This window comes from Diabrotica virgifera, chromosome 6 (genome assembly GCF_917563875.1).
Source record: "Diabrotica virgifera virgifera chromosome 6, PGI_DIABVI_V3a".
Classification (NCBI taxonomy): domain Eukaryota; kingdom Metazoa; phylum Arthropoda; class Insecta; order Coleoptera; family Chrysomelidae; genus Diabrotica; species Diabrotica virgifera.
Window position 1 is genome coordinate 170,889,417 of NC_065448.1, and position 22,532 is coordinate 170,911,948.

Sequence of the window (22,532 nt, forward strand, 5' to 3'; positions counted from 1 at the left end):
ATGCTAATTAATATGTTATCTTTTCTACATTAGTTTCAAGGCAAGGTGTTTGTTGCAAACTTATTAAATCTGAAAATTATTTTAATTAAATGCACATCTGAAAAGTACTCCTATTTAACATATAGAAGCGAGGAAATTAATATAAAAAATGCACATGACAATTTTATGTTACAGCTTACTTAATTTCAAAATTAATGATTAGTAAGTATAACAATAAGGGGGAAAGCTCTTTACAAAATTAAATTATCAGAGAGAAAAATGACATTTTTTTATGTACAACCTGTCTGAAGTTTGGAGTGAGTTTAGTGCAATTGAGTCTTACTAGGGAGTTGAGATATTCATCTGCTAAGTGAGATCTCTACCGATTTTTAATAAAGTTCATTCTTGATAAAGCGGCTTCGCACATATAAATTGAGCCAAACATAGTACACAATTTCATGGCCAAACATTTTCAAAATTGCTCAGTGGAAATATAGCTATTAACAATAATGCCATACAAAAAACAGGCAATTACTAATATCTGGGACACGAGATCAAAATAAGCGGAGACAACCAAAGACATGAAATACAGAGGAGAATAGACCTGATATGAGAAGCATTTGGCAAAAAGAGGTTTATAATCAATGTGTTTTGCCTGTCGAAAGTTATGGAGCAGAGATTTATACTGACGCAAAAATCCGCGAATAAACTCAGAGTTACACAACGAGCCATGGAACGTGCCATTCTGAACGTCAGCCTTCGAGACCACATAAACAACAAAACAACAAAACAAAAAATCATGCAAAGATCAGGAGATCAAGGTGTCATCGAAAAAACTACGACGTTTAAGTGAAACTGGGCAGGGTACTTAGCTAGAACACAAGATGGACGGTGGACAAGACGAGTCATGGAATGAAGGGCCAGAAACTATAAAAGAAGCCAAGGACGACCACGGACCAGATGGACCGACGATATAAAAAGAGTGGCGGGAAACTCACTACAGTGTAGATAACACTGGAAAAAACTGAGGAAGGCCTATGTCCAGCAGTGGACGCGATTAGCTGATTGATGATGATGATAATTGCTGCTGGAAATTGTTGTGGAAGCATAATAGGTCTGGATCCCGCGTATGAAAAAAAAGTTGATTAATAGCAAGCTGAAAATTTGTTATTAGCTTAAGGGTGTCTAGTCGGACAAACATTGATATATGGGAACACTGGAACAGGGGAAGTTTTAACTGTGGAACAGGTTAAAAATTTGGAACGGTCAGACCACGAAAACGGCACATGTATTTTGTCCGACAGAACAGACTTAAACTCTCCGAACAGAGATTAAACTCTCATGCCAAAATCAGACTGCTATTTATCACCAAATTGGCGTTTTAATGAGTGGAACATGTAGAATATGTAAAATGACAGGAATTATGACAGGTGACAAATAGCAGTCTGATTTTTGCATGAGAGTATAATCTCTGTTCGGAGAGTTTATGTCTGTTCTGTCGGACAAAATAAATGTGCCATTTTCGTGTTATGACCGTTCCAAATTTTTAACCTGTTCCACAATTAACACTGCCCCTGTTACAGTGTTTCCATATATCAAAGTTTATCCGACTAGACACCCTTGAGCTATTAACAAATTTTCAGCTTGCTAGTAATCAACTTTTTTTTCATACGCGGGATCCAGACCTATAAAGAATCAAAGTATGGAGACAAAACCAGAACACAACAAGAAGTACCTATGTAATTTATTTAATATTAAATATCATAAAAAGTGACCAGATCATTAAATACCTTCTGTTTATACAGGGTGTTTCATTGGGAAAGTAACATACGTTAACTGCAGAAAGAGGACACTTAGGCGGTCTCAAAAAACAATACTTAATGGGTCTTACTCCATTAATAACAAAGATACTGAGTGTTTTATCTATTTTGCCATTTTCTTAATTGGTTCATAACTTTTTAACCGCACTGTATATTTATTTCACATTTGGCTCGCAAATATCGTTTAAGGTGTACAATAAATTAAATTATTTACAATTGTAAAAAATCCAGGTCCGGATTAAAAAAATTGGAAAAATTTTCCAACCCAAAAACAACACCCTGTACATTAAATTTTTTTAAAATGGATTTTTCAGTTGAAAAGAGAATGAAAAACTAAATTTAGTGGTATACTTTCAATTTTTGGCAAAATGATTTTTCTGGTCAAATTTTGGATTTAAATTCTGAAGTTATGTGAATTTCGAGAGCTCTAAGTAGAAAAAAATTGAAATACAGCTTACAACTTGTCAACCGCACTGTATATTCATTTTATATTTAACACGCGAATATTCTTTCAGGTGTCCAATCAATTAATTCATTTACAAATAAAAAAAATCCAGGTCCGGATTAAAAAATATTGTATAAATGTTCCGACCCAAAAAAAAACACCCCGTATATTAAATTTTTTTAAAATGGGTTTTGCATTTGAAAATGGGCTGAAAAACTAAATTTAATGGTATACTTTGAATTTTCGGCAAAATAATTTTTCTGGTAAAATTTTCAATTTGAATTCTGAAATAATGTGAATTCCGAAGCTCAAAGTAAAAAACAATTAAAATATGATTTAATTTTAATTAATACCATTATTTAATCTAAATTGGTAAAATATTAACATTTTGACACATAACAATAATTTTTGATGGTGGTAATTTTGAATAAGTACTTTAGTTATGAATAGGTATGCTGCACATTTTCTCTGTTTTGTTATAATTTTTAGATACTTTGTTGATTAAAGTGATGTATTCTTTATTGATTCTTTATTATTTATTCATTATTTAAAGATGAATATTCGCCATAAACTATTTGTCACAGATAATAAAAAAACACTGAAATGTTTTAACATTTTACCAATTTAGATTAATTAATGGTATTAATTAAAATTAAGTCGCATTTTAATTTTTTCTACTTAGAGCTGTCGCAATTGACATAATTTCAGAATTCAAATTCAAAATTTTAACAGAAAAATCATTTTGCCGAAAATTCAAAGTATACCACTAAATTTAGTTTTTCATCCTCTTTTCAAACGCAAAATCCATTTTAAAAAAATTTAATATACAGGGTGTTTTTTGGGTCGGAACATTTTTACAATATTTTTTAATCCAGACCTGGATTTTTTATAATTGGAAATAAAATATTTGATTGGACACCTAAAGGAATATTCGCGTGTTAAATACAAAATAAATATACAGTGCGGTTAACAAGTTGTAAGTTGTATTTAATTTTTTTTTCTACTTAGACTTCTCGCAATTCACATACATAATTTCAGAATTCAAATTCAAAATTTGACCAGAAAAATCATTTTGCCGAAAATTCAAAGTATACCACTAAATTTAGTTTTTCATCCTCTTTTCAACTAAAAAATCCATTTTAAAAAAAATAATATATAGGGTGTTTTTTGGAGTCGGAACATTTTTACAATATTTTTTAATCCTGACCTGGATTTTTTATAATTGTAGATAAAATAATTGATTGGACACCTAAAAGAATATTCGCGTGTTAAATATAAAATAAATATACAGTGCGGTTAACAAGTTGTAAGTTGTATTTAATTTTTTTTTCTACTTAGAGCTCTCGCAATTCACATAATTTCAGAATTCAAATTCAAAATTTGACCAGAAAAATCATTTTGCCGAAAATTCAAAGTGTACCACTAAATTTAGTTTTTCATCCTCTTTTTAACTAAAAAAACCATTTTAAAAAAAATTAATGTACAGGGTGTTGTTTTTGGGTCGGAATATTTTTCTAATATTTTTTAATCCGGACCTGGATGTTTCACATTTGTAAATAAATTATTTTATTGTACACCTTAAAGGATATTTACGTGCCAAATATAAAATAAATATACGGTGTGGTTAAACAGTTATGAACCAAATAAGAAAATGGCAAAATAGGTAAAACACCCAGTATCTCTGTTATTAATGGAGTAAGACCCATTAAGTATGGTATTTTTGAAACCGCCTAAGTGTCTTCTTTCTACAGTTGACGTATGTTACTTTCCCAATGAAACACCCTGTATTATAAAACAGTGAATCGGAAAATTACAGATATTGGAGTAAAGAGTGGATAACTGAGGCACACACTCAGCACCCTCAAAACTAAACGCATGGATAGGTATAGACCAAGATATAATTATATTTTATTTTGTCTTCGATGAGCCTCTTACGAGACAAATATATATCTTTATTCTTTACAAAATTAACTTATTCTCGCCCCTGCAAACATTGAAAATGATAGTGATCGCAAGACGGTGTACCTCCTTACTTTACACTTGTTGTTCGTGACTTTTTAAACAAATTTTTTCGTAGGAGACTGATTGGTAGACGAGGAACAATGTAGTGGTCCCCAAGATCAGCAGATCTCACACCACTTGATTTTTTTCTTTAAAATTCCGTCTATAAAACCAGCTGTTTTCTATTATTTGTATAAAGGAGAAAATGTTGTCAAGAGTGGATCGTCATATAAGAAATATTTCTTGATTCAAAACCTATTTTCTTGTGACATATATATTTTATTTCAGTGTTATGTTTTTAATAATGATTAAATTCATTTTTTGTTTGTTTCAGTGGTCACACAGTCATTCAGGGTAGACGTAGAAGTGATAGGTGCAGCTCGGGGCTGCACAGCAGTATTAAAATGTATAGTGCCAAATTTTGTTAAAGACTTAGTAAGAATCATATCATGGGTTCAGGAGCCCACGTTTTTTATATATCCATCTCTACAAGGAGGTAAGTATAAGTAATATTTCCATATATTGCGCTGGGACAGCTCTTATCTCACCTCCCCCCCCCCCCCCATGACTTATTTTAACACTACTAATGTCTGCAGATTATAATACATAATATATCTCATATAATATATTTATAATATAGTATCTGATATTATAGATATACAGAGTGTTTGGTAAAGCATGGGGTATAGCTTAACCTTAGATTCCTGATGTTAAAATAGGTCGATTTAACCTATATTACCTTCGTACGAAAGTTGATAATAACCGAAATACAGGGTTTCAAAATTACTTTTGTTTTATTTATTCTTGAATATTTCCTGACAGGCATATAGACCAGTAAGGACCTGTGAAAAAACGTCTATTTTTGGATGTGAGAGGTGGCATTCGGATTTTTGCAGATAAAGTTAGGTGACATCTTCAGTAATAATAATTGACTTATGCTCCTTCTCAAATATGCCCGGAACATTAATAAAAAAATTAAAATATTTAAAAATTTCGAAAAACGTCGATTTTTTTCTGCTTTCTTTGCTTATAACTTTAAAACGATTCGTTTTGGAACAAAGTCGTTGACAAATAAAATAAAGATAATTGAATTTTGTATGATATACGACTAGTCAAAAATGTCTTAACGTATTACCTTTTCTGCAATATGGCAATAAATACAAAATAAGGGGGCAAAATACGCTTGTTGTTATTCAATGTTTTTAACCACTTTGGTGTAGCTTAGAACCTCAACAGTTCGCTTAGGAAATTCTTTGTAATATACTTAAACCGTGTACCAAATTTCATTAAAATCGACGTAATAGATTTTGCATAATAAATTTGCAATCTAAATGTTTTTTAAAAAAGTTCAAATTTTTTAAAATCTTTCTGAACAAAAAGTAGACCATTTAGAAGTTGTCTATTTTTTTTACATATAAAGAGGTGCTCTACCTATCTAATACACTTTACAGAATTAAAATCGGATTATTTAAGGGGCCTTAGCAATGTTTTAAACTTATAAACAATTTTTTGGCTTATAAACAAATAGCTTTGTTTAATAATAAAAAAAATTAATTCTTAGCAATGCAAATAATTAAAACCGGTATAATTTGACTTAAACTTTCAAATGCTGTCAGCAGAATTGCTATTTTATTTTTTAATCAAAAATTATTCGCGTTCAAAAATTGCAATTTTTCGAATTTTTGAAAGTTCCACTGCGTTTATCTCGAAAACTATGCATCCTACGAAAAAACTTGTAAGAACATTTTTTGCTTAAAATTACCCAAGTAATACAATAAATGTTTTATTTTGCGAAAAATCGATGTTATGTAATTCCTCAAGTTCTTTGTTTATAACAATCTTATCGACATCCGGATCAACTATTACCCAAAAAAATCGTGTTCTACGGGTCAAAAAATACATAAAAATCTTGAGTAAGTCCATCTAAATAAAGGAGCCCGTAACACCCCCTCCTGGCCACAGGACTAATTTGTTTATAAGCCAAAAAATTGTTTATAACTTTAACACATTGCTGAGGCTGCTTAAACAATCCGATTTCAATTCTGTAAAGTGCATTAGATAGGAGGAGTGCTTCTTTATATGCAAAAAAAATTGACAAATTTTTGTATGTTCTAGTTTTTGTTGTGCAAGATTTTAAAAAATTTTAATTTTTTAAAAAAAGTTTAGATTGCAATATTATTATTCAAAATCTAGTGAGTCAATTTTAATCAAATTTGGTGTACGGTTTAATCATATTACAAAAATTTTCTAAGCGAATTAGGAAGGTTCCAAGTGTAACCTAAGTGATGGAAAATCATTGAATAAGGAACGGCTTGTTTTGCCCCCTTATTTTATATTTATTGCTATTTTGCAGCAAGGGTGATAAATTAAGACGTTTTTAGCCAATCGTATCTGATAGAAAATTTAATTATCTTTGTTTTATTCCTATACGACTTTGTTTTAAAAGGAATCGTTTTAAAGTTATAACCAAAAAATGTAGAAAAAAAAACGAAATTTTTTGAAATTTTTAAATATTTTATTTTTTTTATTAATGTTCCGGGCATATTTGAGAAGGAGCATAAATCAATTATTATTAACGAAGTTATCACCTAACTTTATCCGCAAAAATCTGAATGCCACCTCTCACATCCACCTAAAAACAGATCCTTACTGGTCTAATAGGATAATAACACGAAATTCGGTAAACGGGGGTTTTTTGGGACAAGAAATCTAAATTCCCCACCAAAAAGGATATATTACCCATAGGGCGTCACATACGCTCTTCAGCGCTCATTTAATAGGTCCAATTTTTTATTACCCACTCTACATACCTTTTGAATCAAACCTTTTATTCTCCTAATATTTTTACTTAAAAAAGGTGTACTGCACTCATCTCGCTAAACTAAATCGTTTTCGAGATAAACGCATTTTAAATCTGCGAGGCAACATAATTTTTTGCACAATATCATTGTAGTTACAGACGAAAAATAACTTAAAACCACAAAAATTTTCAAAAATGTATCGCAAATTTCTTCAAATGGAATTTGCGATGCAGTGACATAAATATGAGAACTGGCACAATTATTACTAGTATGGTATAGTTAGACCCAAACCCAGACATCCAAAGTGAAAGTTATCCTCCAACACCAAATTGTTCTATATGATCCACATAATGTTCAGAAAAAAGTCACACCATTTTGAGCGTCGGGTTTGGGGGGGAGAGGGGGGAGAAATCTGCAAATTTGTAGCTTTTTACGTTTTTCGTCAATATTTCTAAAACTAAGCTGTTTCGCATGATTAACTCTCTACACAAAATTGTTCTACATTAAATTTGAAATAAAAAAGGCCCTATGCATAACGCTTCTAAAATGAACGGTTCCAAAGTTACGGAGGTAGTATAGTATAACTGGTCCAAAAAAAGGCCTAACCCAGACATCCAAAGTAAAAGTTTTCCTTCAACACCAAATTGTTCTATATGGTCCACATATTGTTCAGTAAAAAGTTACACCATTTTGAGCTTCCGGTTTGGGGGGAGATGGGGGAGAAGACGGTAAATCAGTAGTTTTTTTACGTTTTTCGTCAATATTTCTAAAACTGTGCTTTAGAGTAAGGAATGTTCTATAGAAATATGTTCTACATAAAATTTAAAACAAAAAAGGTTCTATACATAATTGTTCTAAAATCAACGGTTCCAGAGTTACGGAGGGTGAAAAGTGGAGGTTTTCGATACTTTTTATATTTACCGATTTCTCCCCCCTCACCCCCCAAACCCGACGCTTAAAACGGTGTGACTTTTTTCTGAACATTATGTGGACCATATAGAACAATTTGGTGTTGGAGGATAACTTTCACTTTGGATGTCTGGGTTTTTGGTATAGTCATATCATAAATATTGCCCAAAAATATATACATAAAAAATAACGAAAACCTCGATTTTTCACCCTCCGTAACTCTGGAGCCGTTAATTTTATAACAATTATGTATAGAACATATTTTGTTTTAAATTTCATGTAAAATATTTTTGTATATAACATTGTTTACGCTAAAGCACAGTTTTAGAAATATTCACGAAAAACGTAAAAAAGCTACTAATTTACCGGCTTCTCTCCCATCTCCCTCCCAAACCGGACGCTCAAAATGGTGTCAAAAACTTTTTACTGAACAATATGTGGACCATATAGAACATTTTGGTGTTGGAGGAAAACTTTTACTTTGGATGTTTGGGTTAGGCCTTTTTTGGACCAGTTATACTATACTACCTCCGTAACTTTGGAACCATTCATTTTAGAAAGATTATGCATAGGGCCTTTTTTATTTCAAATTTAATGTAGAACAATTTTGTATAGAAGGTTGTTCATGCTAAACCGCATAGTTTTAGAAATATTGGAAAAAAACTTAAAAAACTACAAATTTACCGATTTCTCCCCCCTCCCCCCCCCCAAACCCGACGCTCAAAATGGTGTGACTTTTTTCTGGACATTGTCTGGACCATATAGAACAATTTGGTGTTGAAGGATAACTTTCACTTTGGATGTCTGGGGTATGCCCCGTTTTGGATCAACTATACTATACTATACGGTTTCAAGTTTATTTTTCGGGTGTAACTAAAATGCTATTATGCAAAAAAAAATAAGTTGTATCGCAGCTTTAAAATATTTATCTCGAAAAGAGTTGAGTTTAACGAGATGAATGTAATTAAATATATTAAGAGAATAAAATATTTAATTCAAAAAGTATATAGAGTGGGGGATAAAAAAAATTCAACGTATTAAATGAGCGCTGAAAGACGTATATGGCGCCATCTGGGTAATACATCATCTTTGATGGCGAATTTGGATTTCCCATCCCAAAAAACCATAACTTACCAAATTTAGTGTTGTTATCCCAAGCCTGTCAGGAAATAAACAAGAATAAATAAAACAAAAGTAATTTTGACACCCAGTATTTCGGTTATTATCTACTTTCGTATTAAGTTAGCTTAAATCGACCTATTTTAATCTCAGGAATCTAAGGTTAAGCTATGTTCCATTCTTTACCCAAACACCCTGTATACAGGGTGTTTCATTAATAATTGTCCATATAGTTACTGGAGAAACCTTAGCACAGAATACGAAGATTTAACCTAAAACACTTTAATAAAATGTAGTTCATTACTGAGTTACAGGGTGTTTTATCTAAAAATTTAAAAACTATTTTTGCTCAGCATTTTAAAACTATTTGACATATCCTTTTCGTATTTGGCAGGAAGTATAAGTACTATACCAAATACTAAATTATGTTAAACAAACGTTTCTGTCTAGTACCAGAGGCGTACGACGGGGGAACGTGAATGGCTGACCCTTTACAAATTCTACGCCACTGGCGGAATTGCTATTTTAGTTGAATTTTTAGATTGTCCAATACTTTCTATGAAAATAATATACTCTTCATTCGTAACGATAAAGTCATTAGTTTTCGAGATCTTTCAAGTTAAAAATGAAACGACACGGTAATTTTGATTAATGTATTGTGTCGCTTCATTTTTAGTTTCAAATATCTCGAAAACTAATCATTTTATCGTTACGAATGAAGAGTATATTATTTACATAAAAAGTATTGAAAAATCAAAAATTACACTAAAATAGCAATTTCTTCAGTGGCGTAGAATTTCGGAAGGGTCAACCAGCCACTACCCCCTGTCGTACGCCTCTGGTAGTAGCTAGAAAGGTTTATTTATCTTAATTTAGTAGGGTGTACAGTACCTACACCTTCTGCCAAGTATGATAAGGATACGGCAAATAGTTTTAAAGTACTGGGTACAAATAACTTCTAAATTTTAATAATGAATCATATCATAAATTAATCAAAATAACTGTGCCGTTTCATATTTAACTTCAAATATCTCGAAAACTAATGACTTTATCGTTACCAATGAGGAGTATATTATTTACGTATAAGGTATTGGAGAATTTAAATATGGCACTAAAATAGTAATTTCACCAGTGGCGTAGAATTTGAGAAGGGTCAACCATTCACTATCCCCTGTCGTACGCCTCTGGTAGTAGCTGGAAACGTTTGTTTATCATTATTTAGTAGGATGTATACTAGTCGCACTTTTTGCCAAGTATGAAAAGGATACGTCGAATAGTTTTAAAATGCTGAGCAAAAATAGTTTGTAAATTTTTAGATAAAACACCCTGTAACTCAGTAAGGAACCACATTTTATTTAAGTGTTTTGGGTTAAATCTTCGTATTTTGTGCTAAGGTTTCTCCAGTTACTATATGGACAATTATTAATGAAACACCTTGTATATAATATTTCTATTAATAGAAACTTGTCTATTGTGACTTTTATAAATGTTAAAAACTCGCTATCATAATTTATAATGAAGCTCGTCGAAATAAATAATAGACCGTATTAGAAGGAATTAACACAGTAGAGACCATGACACGTAGAGTTATCAGCCAACAGATTAAGAACAACACGAAGAGCCATCCAACGAGCTATGTTGTTTATCTGCGAGAACATAATATACGAAAGTAGCTCATGAAAAGCAGGACCACAGTAAAAGTTGTAATTGTAAGAATTGCGCAGATGTCCTAGCGACATCTGCTAGAATTACACCATCCGAGGCTTCTAAACTTTGCAAGCCATGCGGATTCTGAATATAGAGGAAAGTCGCCAATTATGGAATACCATTTTGTTTTGGGGATATACAAAAATACCTTTATAGAAATGAAAACAGTTTAATGTTATGACAAAGCAGTCATACATTTTTATGTAGTAATTAAAAGCCTTTTATTAAATATCTTAATTAACAAAAAAAAATCGAACATAAAAACAAAATCCCAAATGGGTAACCCAATATGGAATAGGTACCCACATATGAAATATAGGCATAAACTAACATATCAAAAACAAAAATAGACATAAACATCCGAGATCAAATAAATTTAAATAAAAAAATTGTGAAAAATGAAAGAAGTAGCTTAATTCACTTGCAAACATCACAGATCCATGTATGAAACTCTGGACCAGCACAATCATAATGAGGCCACACATTATACACTTCATCCACTATTCCATAATTAGGCACCAACGACTGTCCATATTTGGATTTCTACATTAGTTCAAACTAGTGTCAACATTTTTGCAAGTCGTAATGTTTTAATTACAGAAGGTCATAAAATATTAAAATAAACGTAATATCGATATACTCAATAGCATAACAAGTGTGTATTCCTGCATATTAACCAATAATACTGGTTGAATATATTTACCTTTGAAATTTTCTGCGAGACGATAAAACAAAACGCGCCTGCCAGACACGTATCGTTCGCGCATCTGACACAGAGGTGTGAATATGGCAATAAAGAGAGCGACTGAAATAAAGGATGGTATTGTAGTGTGCTTCCAACTTATCTTTTCGGAGAAATCAAGGAATTCCATATTAGGACACTATTCTATAATTGGTTACTTTCCTCTATAATAATTCCCTCATCTTGCTATTTACTTATATTAAATTTCATATTTACTTATATTAAAAATCATATAAGATTGAATTGTGCGCTTAGGCAAGAAATTTATTACATTAGTCATAATTTTTAGCACCAGTTTTATGACTTCGGTCGGTTTTAAAATCTTGTACATAAAGTTTTTTGAACCGTAAGACCTTGGTAGCAAAATGCGGAAAAGTTCAACTTTTACGACAGACGACACGACATTTAATACTTATCTCTATGGAATGCTTCATCTCTATAAATAATATAATATACTTTCTCGGTGTTTATTATCGTCATTTTTGAAATTATTTTGCATTTTTTTTTTCATCTTTTTTATACCGTTTATTCTACAACGTTAATATAATTCTCGCTATGAAATTTACATTCTATTAGGTGCTAGTCAATGTATAATTTAGTTCGACTTATTAAGAAAATATGGGAAAACGCTAACCAATAGGGTGGTTCGAAAAAAACTTTTTTATTATTTCAGATCACTATAGCGCGCAAAAGTTGCCATTGGTATAGACTTGAAAAAAACACTAATTATTATTTTTTTATTAATTTGTCTTCCGGTCGCGCAATGCCATTGAAGTTAGCAAAAATTGTGAAAAACTTTAATTTTTCAAAAACATTTTTAAACAGGCCAGATGGTTTTAATTGCGTTCCTATACCATGAATTAACTACTAAAAGTATGTAAAATCAATGTAAATGCACTTATTATACATTTGTTTCATATTTTCCGGTCGCGCATCATAATACAAAATGAGTAAAATTAGTAGTTTTTGATCATACGACTTTTAGAGATGCTATAGTTTAATTAAATTACAACAATATATTTAAAATCCAAGCATATAAGATAAATTTTGATATTCAAGTGGAATTCGGTCGCGCAGCTTCGTCAAAAACAGCAGACTACCGAGAGGCGAGGCGAAAATGACGAATGTCAGCGAAGCGCGCGCAGCCTTAAAATAAATATTCATGTGGGAATACCTCTACTGTAAAAAGTGGAGGTTTTCGATACTTTTTATATTTACCGATTTCTCCCCCCTCTCTCCCCCAAACCCGACGCTCAAAATGGTGTGACTTTTTTCTGAACAGTATGTGGACCATATAGAACAATTTGGTGTTGGAGGATAACTTTCACTTTGGATGTCTGGGTTTTTGGTACAGTTATATCATAAATATTGCCCAAAAATATAAAAAGTATCGAAAACCTCGAATTTCACCCTCCGTAACTCTGGAACCGTTGATTTTATAACAATTATGTATACAACATTTTTTGTTTTAAATTTCATGTAGAACATTTTTGTATATAACATTCTTTACGCTAAAGCACAAAACTCAAAATGGTGTAACTTTTGGTGTAACAACCGGACGCTCAAAATGGTGTAACTTTTTACTGAACAATATGTAGACCATATAGAACATTTTGGTGTTGGAGGAAAACTTTTACTTTGGATGTTTGGGTTAGGCCTTTTTTTGGATCAGTTATACTATACTACCTCCGTAACTTTGGAACCATTCATTTTAGAAAGATAATGCATAAGGCCTTTTTTATTTCAAATTTAATGTAGAATAATTTTGTATAGAGGGTTGCTCATGCTAAACCGCATAGTTTTAGAAATATTGGCGAAAAACTTAAAAAACTACGAATTTACCGATTTCTCCCCCCTCTCCCCCCCCAAACCCGATGCTCAAAATGGTGTGACTTTTTTCTGGACATTGTGTGGACCATATAGAACAATTTGGTGTTGAAGGCTAACTTTCACTTTGGATGTCTGGGTAATGCCATCTTTTGGATCAACTATACTATACTAATAGATATTTTCCCATGCCATACAAAGGCAGTTGAAAGATGCGTTAAGCTAGTGACCAAAGCTTAAGTAAAGTGTGTGGACACAGTTTCAGAGACGGCAATATTAGAACCACATTATTCCACCGCTCAGCGATGCCAAATTTGACACTGGAACAGGATCACGTACTACAAAGTCTTCTGAACAATATCCTAACTTGACGACTTCTGATATCTCAAGCAAGTACAATCGGTCCTTGCTATGAATAAGCTTTTCAACTTTTTGAATGTCACAATCGATAAGATTAAAATTAACAACAACTGGTAGTCTTTCATAATCAGGTAGGGCCTTTCCAATCGGTCCGGATATCCTATAGTGACTGTTGTATTTCCATCTAAGTGTTGGAAAAGGTGGCGGAATGGCAGTTCGTTGTAATGGAGAAGACAAATACTCCATTATAGAGGTCTTCCCACATGTATCTCTATTTGTGGCTGCGCGAGCTTCGCTGGCATTCGTCACTTTCGCCTCACCTCTCGGTCGTCTGCTGTTTTTGACGAAGCTGCGCGACCTAATTCCACTTGAATATTAAAATGTATCTTAGATGCTTGGATTTTAAATATATTATTGTAATTAAATGAAACTATAGCATCTCTAAAAGTCGTATGATTAAATTGTACTAATCAGTCAAACTTTGAAATTTTGCAAAAACTACTAAATTTACTCATTTTGTATTACGTTGCGCGACCGGAAGATATGAAACAAATGTATAATAAGTGCATTCATATTGATTTTACATACTTTTAGTAGTTAATTCATGGTATAGGAACGCAATTAAAACTATCTGGCCTGTTTAAAAGTTTTTTTGAAAAATTAAGGTTTTTCACAATTTTTGCTAACTTCGATGGCATTGCGCGACCGGAAGACAAATTAATAAAAAAATAATAATTAGTGCTTTTTCAAGTCTATACCAATGGCAACTTTTGCGCACTATAGCGATCTGAAATAAAAAAAGATTTTTTCGAACCACCCTACTAACCAATACAGTCAATCATGATAGAAGGTAGTTTTTCAAATCAGTTTAATGCCAACAGAGGGTTAAACTTCAGCATTAAGTAATTGAACTTTGGCCATAGGCCTCCCCCAAATCAATGCAGTGTTTTCTATTTTGCGTCATGTAGGTCGCACAGGTAAATATATTTTAGAACAATTAATTGTTTCTAGACACGTTCTGGGCTTGAAGACGGCTAATAATATTTGGTTCGATCAAATTGAGAACTCAAAGGGACAGTCTATCCGTACATAGACTTATAGCTTGGGAGGTAGTGTCAAATTTGACCGGAGCATTTTAGCATGGCTGTTTTCTTTTTATTTAGTTAAGTGTTTCAAAGGTTATTAACAAATGACGTGTCAGCTGGCCCAAAACCGGGTATTTTAGGCAAGAAAAGGTAAAATGTGAACCTTGATGGAAAAACGCTAGAACTTATATTATGTCAAATATTTATCTCTGTGACTTACTTGTATAATGGCCTAGAATACTTAGCTACTGGCTTTCACCCAGGCGACTCGGATTCAATTCCTGGCCCTGAACTTTTTTTTTTGTTTTTAAAATTGGCATTTTGATGTGAAAAATAATTACTATTTTATAATACCACGCTTTTATTATTTATACGATACAACATAAAAAAGGCTGTAGGTATATGTCTTTTATAGAATCGTAAACTATGCATTTGATCATATTATGATTTACCTCCTTAATAAGCAAATTTGTTGTACATGAACCCCTGAAGCAATCTGAGTTAGCACGACCAATCTAAGTGGAAAAGGGTGTCCCCCCGACATATTTTTTTTATTTTTTGGGACAAACTGTTTTTTTTTTAATTTTATAGGATGTAGAACCAAAATTTACATACAACCCTAATTTTTCACTTTTCTATCATCAACCACCATTTTTTAATAGCAATCTAAATATGTCCCTCTTCTCTCTTATATATAAAAACGAATGTTTTACTGTATGTCCGTATCGTAAACTATGCATTTGATGATATATTATGATGACCTCAAGCAAAGTTGTTGTAGTACATGAACCCGGAAAGGTTTCTAAGTTAATACGACCAACCTAAGTAATCATTATTTACGCAGACACCACAAAAAAAATATTGTTTATTAAAAAGAAGTAAACGCAATATTTTTGAGTATTTTTTGGAGTTCTGCTAATTTTTAGGTACTTAACTTTTAAACATTATTTAGTTATAAGGCGGTACGAAGTTTGCCGGGTCAGCTAGTTAATAATAAAAAAATATTCAGCTGACGCTTTTTTATTACAATCTAAAATTCATAAATTAATGATTTATACTTTTTAATATTTGCCAAACTAGTACAAGAATATTTTTTTAGTATTAACTAGCTTACCCGGCAAACTTCGTACCGCCTTAGAACTAAATAATGTTTAAAAGTTAAATACAGTCGGAAAAATTAAAGAATACCCATGAACGATCACATCAATCACTTATTTTGTATTTGCTGTCGTTTTCTATAAATGACAAACGTTCGTTATAGAAAAAGACAGCAAATACAAAATAAGTGATTGATGTGATTGTTCATGGGTACTCTTTCATTTTTCCGACTGTACCTAAAAATTACCAGAAAGCCAAGAAATACGCAAAAATATTACGTATACTTTTTTCTAATAAACAATATTGTTTTTGTGGTCTCTGCGTAAATAATGATTACTTAGGTTGGTCATATTAACTCAGAAACCTTCCCGTGTTCATGTACAACAACTCTGCTTGAGGTCATCATAATATGACCAAATACATAGTTTGCGATTCTATGGGACATACAGACAAACATTCATTTTTATATAATACAAGATTGATTAGTAGGGTAAAGCTCAATAGCTCCGCTATAGTAATAGATAGCAATAAAAGTTAATAACAAAAATTTTAGCCACCTTTAAGCTTCACATTACAAAATTAGTTAGAATGTTACAGGGTGTTCGATAACACAGTGGCAGACCTAACTTATGTTTTTTTTTTAATAGAACACCCTATATTTTATTTTATATTCGAAATCCAGTTAACTTCTCCATCACAAAAATATAAAGGATTGTTATGTTATACATAACAGGGTCTTTACAAAGTTATAACTAATTTTATATGAAAATCGTAAACACTTCAACTCCCTGCATAAATAAAAATAAGCAAAACAGAATGATTTGTTGATGCAATATTTTTTACGTATTGTCAAAATTTTCAAGAATGATCGATATTGCTAATTTTCTTCATATCAAATACAGGGTGAGTCAAAACGCAAGTACATTATTTTCTCAGTAATGTTAAATGGAACAACCTGTATTTTATATCATTATTAAAAAATAACATTAGCGTACTTTAATTTTTGTATAACATTCCCTATCCCCAAATTTATTAGTTTTCGAGATATTTTCATTTTTCAGAGCAAATTATTTTAGGTGTTTAAATTTATCTAAATTTTAAGTAAGCCATGACTGAATTGACAATTGAAGATTACCGATTATCAATCCGGTAATCAATGTAATACTGTAGCAAATAAAGAAATAAAAATAATTTATTAGCAATACATTTTACAAACAAATCACAACCACTATATGCAATATTTTTGAAAATTAAAAACTACCTTTTTATGTAAATGCAACAAATAAACAAAGAAAATTAGTAATAAATTTTACAAAAAAACACACAAGCACAAAATACAATATTTTGTGAAGACAATTAAACACTACTTTTGTATGTAAATGTAACAATGTAACAAATAAAGAACGAAACATAATTTATCAGTAATACATTTTGCAAAAAAACATGTTTGAAAAAATTAGAAGCTACTGTTAATAAAATATTTTTAATATTTAATTACATAAGGTGTTCAAAATTATCTCCTAAAACATTTATGTACGCCTAAAAACCATCATTGAATGAGCTACTTACTCTCCGGAGCATTTGTAAATTAACACATCGAAATACACTTTGTATTCTATTTTTCATCTCATCCCTTGTTGTTGAAGGTATTTTATAAACTTGATTATTAACGTAACCCCAAAAAAATCAGTCCAGTTTATTAAATTCTGGCGATTTGGGTGGCCACGCTACTGGTCCATTGAAAAATGAAAATATCTCGAAAACTAATAAATTTAGACATAGGGAATATTATCTAAAGATTAAAGTACGGTAATGGTAATTTTCAATAGTGATATAAAATACAGGGTGTTCCATTTAACATTACTGAGAAAATAATGAACTTGCGTTTTGACTCACCCTGTATTTGATATAAAGAAAATTAGCAATATCGACCATTCTTGAAAATTTTGACAATACGTTAAAAAATTATGGCATTAACAAACCATTGCTTTTGTGCTTATTTTTATTTATACAGGGAGTTGAACTTGTTACAATTTTCATACAAAATTGGTTAAAACTTTGTAAATACCCTGTATAACATTACAAGCCTTTATTTTTTTGTGATGGAGAAGTTAACAGGATTTCGAATTTAAAATAAAATATAGGGTGTTCCATTTAAAAAAACAAAAGTTTGGTCTGCCACTGTGCTATCGAACACCCTGTAACATTCTAACTAATTTTGTAATGTGAAGCTCAAAGGTAATTAAAATTTTTCTTATTCACTTTTATTGCTATCTATTACTATAGCGGAGCTATTGAGCTTTACCCTACTAATTAATCACCCTGTATTATAGATAACAGGGATATATTTAGATTAACATGGAGTTGGTGATAGAAAACTGAAAATTTAGCGTTGTATGTATCTTTTGGTTCTACATCATATAAAATTAAGAAAAAACAATTTCTCAAAAAAATATAAAAAGAATGTCGGGGGCGGAGGGGTGTGCAACCTCCCTTTTTACTTAGATTAGTCGTACTAACTTAGGAAACTTCAGGAGTTCATGTACAGCAACTTTGCTTATATAGGAGGTCAATCATAATATGATCAAATGCATAGTTTACGATTCTATAAAAGACATTTTTTATCATATTATTGTGTCGTATAAATAATAAAAACGTAGTATTATCAAAAAATAATTATTTTTGAATGCAAAATGTCAATTTTAAAAACAAAAAAAGTTTTCAAGGCCAGGAATTGAACCCGAGTCGCCTGGGTGAAAGCAAGTTCTAGGCCACTATATACGTAAATCACGGAGATAAATATTTGACATATAATTTGTAGCGTTTTTCCATCAAGTTTCACATTTTACCTTTTCTTGCCTAAAATCCCTGGTTTTGGGCCAGCTGACACATCATTTGTTAATAAGCTTTGGAACACCTAACTAAATAAAAAGAAAACAGCCATGCTCAAATGTTCCGGTCAAATTTGACACTACCTCCCGGTCTATTAAGACAATAGGAGAAATAAAATTCAATTAGATGTAGGTTCCACGTACAATCAATTAAAATAAAGGCAGATAACTTTGAGTTAACAAATATCTAATATTAAAAATAATAGTAAGTAAATTAGCTGAATAAACATTTATTAAAATATGAGTGAAATGACACCATAATATATTATAGAAACAGTCAGCCACACTTTTGACAATTTTATTAGTAGTTTTTCTTAAAAAGTAACTCACATAATTCATATTATCAAAAAGTTCACTTCAAATTATTGTTTTGTAAACTCTCCAATATCCATTACACTCAATTTATGACTAATGTCTGGCTACAAATTTGTCGGTTAAGCGTCTAGGATAACAAAATAAACGGTACAATGCTATTTATAGAGTTTGAGATAAATCAATTTTGGAGCGATGAATTATTTGTCTCAAACTATGTTTGTGATATTTAATTAGAGTATAAATTTTCATATGAGCTAGATATGGATGTCTTTTGAAGCTGTCAGTAGGGATTGCCAATTTTTATTTTTATATTAAAAAATTACAGTTGTTAGTTGTTGACGAATATAATCGTCTTCTTCTTCTTCTTAAGCCTGTTTGCATCTACTCGACGACAAAGTCTTCCTGTACAGGATTATCATCATCCAAAATAAGAGCAAGAACATATTCGTTTAATTTTTAAATGTCCTACAAAACAAGTATCACGTTTATTTGGTAATAATTGAGGTGACACCGATTACGTAACACAAGTGCACCAGTTTTCAATAACGCGTCGTCAGCGGTTCAATATTATTCTTAAATTCACGGTCGAGCTGAGTCAGCAGTAAAAACATCAACACTTTCCGAGTTTATTTATACATACAGTCAAAGCATCGTGATTCATTCTATTTGACTAGGTTATCAATTATTATCATTCGTGATTCAGATATATTTAGACAGCTAGACTTCGAACGCACCAAATAGTTACTGTGGCATTTAGAGTTGGTAAATAAATAAGTATTCAGTAGAAGTGTTTACTACATCAAACCCTATCATAGGGGAATTCCCAAAGCTTGGAGAAGGGCAAGGGTGGCGTTTATTCCCAAACCAGGAAAAACAGATTACACCTTAGCAAAATCCTACAGGCCTATAAGTCTGACCTCATTCATGTTAAAAACCATGGAAAAAATCTTGAACGAACACATCAAGAAAAACAATTTAAATGAAAATCCACTGCACCAACGGCAATGGGCGTATCAGGCAGGGAAATCAGGTGAAGCCGCCCTGCACAATCTAGTGTCGGAACTCGAAAGGAGTCTGCATCAGAAAGAAGTCGCCCTTGCTGCATTTTTAGATATAGAAGGTGCATTTGATAATACCTCAATCGAGTCTATACAAAGCGCACTGGTGAGGAAGAAAATCAACAACACAACATGCAAGTGGATTATTCAGATGCTTCAGAGCAGAATAATATCCACAGATACGCATGAAGATACCATAAATCTGAGGGCAACTAAGGGATGCCCTCAAGGCGGTGTATTGTCACCGTCATTATGGAACATAGTTGTTGATGATCTGATTCATGGGCTAAGCGCCCAAGGAATCTGGGTCAAGGGTTTCGCAGATGATATCGTGATATTAACTAGGGAAAAATTTCCCAGACTGTTGCGTATCAGATGCGATATGCCCTTCACTACATAGAGAACTGGTGTCTGAAACAGAACCTCTCCGTGAACCCTTCTAAAACTAAACTGGTAGCCTTTACAAATAAGAGGAAGCTTACTGGACTGAGTGAGCTGAAATTATTTGGAGAGGTACTGGAAAGAACCAATGAGGTTAAGTATCTAGGGGTAACCCTGGATTCGAAACTCAATTGGAATACTCATATTACCAATATAACCAATAGGGCTAAGCGACTCTTCTGGAACTGCAGACGAGTTGTAGGTAAAACGTGGGGATCGAAACCAAAGGTGATATGTTGGTTGTACACATCAGTGATACGACCGACAGTTACTTATGGGTCAGTACTCTGGTGGAGAAAGACGGCTTTGCAATCTTGTGTGACCACTCTCACCACCCTACAAAGACAAGCGCTTCTAAATATAACAGGAGCCTTGAATAGTACAGGAACGGCTTCATTAGAGGCTATCACAGGTCTCCCTCCGCTGGAATTTTATATTTCGGCGGTAGCCTTTATGACCATCCTGAGGCTCAAAGCAAACAATACTTGGAGGCCAAATTATGTATTGAATAGCCACACAAACATTACTGGGACTATACTTGAGGAATACATCTTTATGATCAAATTAGATATGATGACACCAGAACTAATCTTCACTGAGAAGATTAACACAATTATACCATCTAGAGAACAAAAAGTCCCAAACATTAATGGAGACTTAATATGGTTCACTGATGGATCTAAAACTGCCCATGGTACTGGATCAGGAGTCTTTGGGCAAACATGTAACTATAATAAATCTTACAGCCTAGGTCAACATACAACGGTGTTCCAGGCTGAAGTTTTTGCTTTGGTGGCCTGCATTGATGAAATAATTGATGAGGACCCTAAAGCTAAGAGAATCAACATTTACACAGATAGCCAATCGGCTATTCTGGCTGTAAAGAACCCTCTCACCAAATCAAAACTGGTGAGAAACTGCAAAGATCTCCTCAATAACCTGGCAAAAGACAACAAAGTGTCTTTAATATGGGTGCCGGGTCATGAAGGGGTGCATGGGAACGAACGAGCAGATATGTTAGCGAAACAAGGCTCGAGAAAAACTTTTGAAGGCCCAGAACCTTTCTGTGGCATCACTAAAGATGCTATGAAAAACGAGGTTCAGAAATGTCTGATAAAGAATCATCAAAATAAATGGAGAACCACTCAAGGGCAAATCCAGACTAAAAAAATAATCAAGAATATTGATAAAAAACTCTCGAACAGTTTTATGAACCTCAATAAACGAGAGATCAAAACGGTCACTGAAATGGTGACTGGACATTGTCGTTTAAGAAATCACCTATACAAACTAGGTAAGGTGAATGAACCATGGTGCAGAAAGTGCGAAATTGAAGAAGAAACTGCCATACACATACTATGCTATTGCAGTGTGCTAGGTGATGTAAGGCAGAACTTCACTGGTCAAATGAAGTTTGAACCAGAAGAGATCTTAAAGCTACCAATAAGAAAATTGTTGGCCTTCGTTGAGGCCACAGGACTTATTAAAGTTTAAGGAGAAGAACAGGGTTTGGTACAAAGGTCTTATGACCAAGTGCCAGAGACTAACGAGTCTCGCCTGAGTTAAGAAGAAGAAGAAGAAGAGAGGGGGTAACTACCCGACTAACCTAGGATGGTCCTGAGGATGGAGTACCACCATATGGCGATCTAAGACCAGGGACGAACACAGGAACTAGCAGTCTGGAACGAGAATGGGAGGAAAGTCGTCCTAGGATGAAGTCCAGGAGAATGGAGTAGTGAATAGTATCTTCATCGTCAAGAGTAAGGACGTCAAACCCGATACGGAGCTGAAGGTGCTGCTTTACATAATTACGGCAGTTTTGATTCTAAGATTGGCGTGGTCACTATGGAAGGCCCACAGAAGAAACCTCAAAAGGAACATCCATCGTGGACTGGCGAGATCAACAGCGAACATAGACGTTTAAAGTGGCAAGT

At 32.7% G+C, this 22,532-nt stretch overlaps 1 protein-coding gene across 3 annotated transcripts in view; it reads left to right on the forward strand.

The window, feature by feature from the left end:
• The window catches only part of LOC114329496 (cell adhesion molecule Dscam2), a 1,422,998-nt gene that overhangs the window by 546,914 nt on the left and 853,552 nt on the right, over positions 1-22,532 (forward strand). For all 3 annotated transcript variants that reach the window (XM_050654329.1, XM_050654330.1, XM_050654331.1), the window contains exon 3: positions 4,580-4,741. In XM_050654329.1, the coding sequence (XP_050510286.1) occupies positions 4,580-4,741 (162 nt within the window). The remainder of the gene's footprint in view (positions 1-4,579; positions 4,742-22,532) is intronic.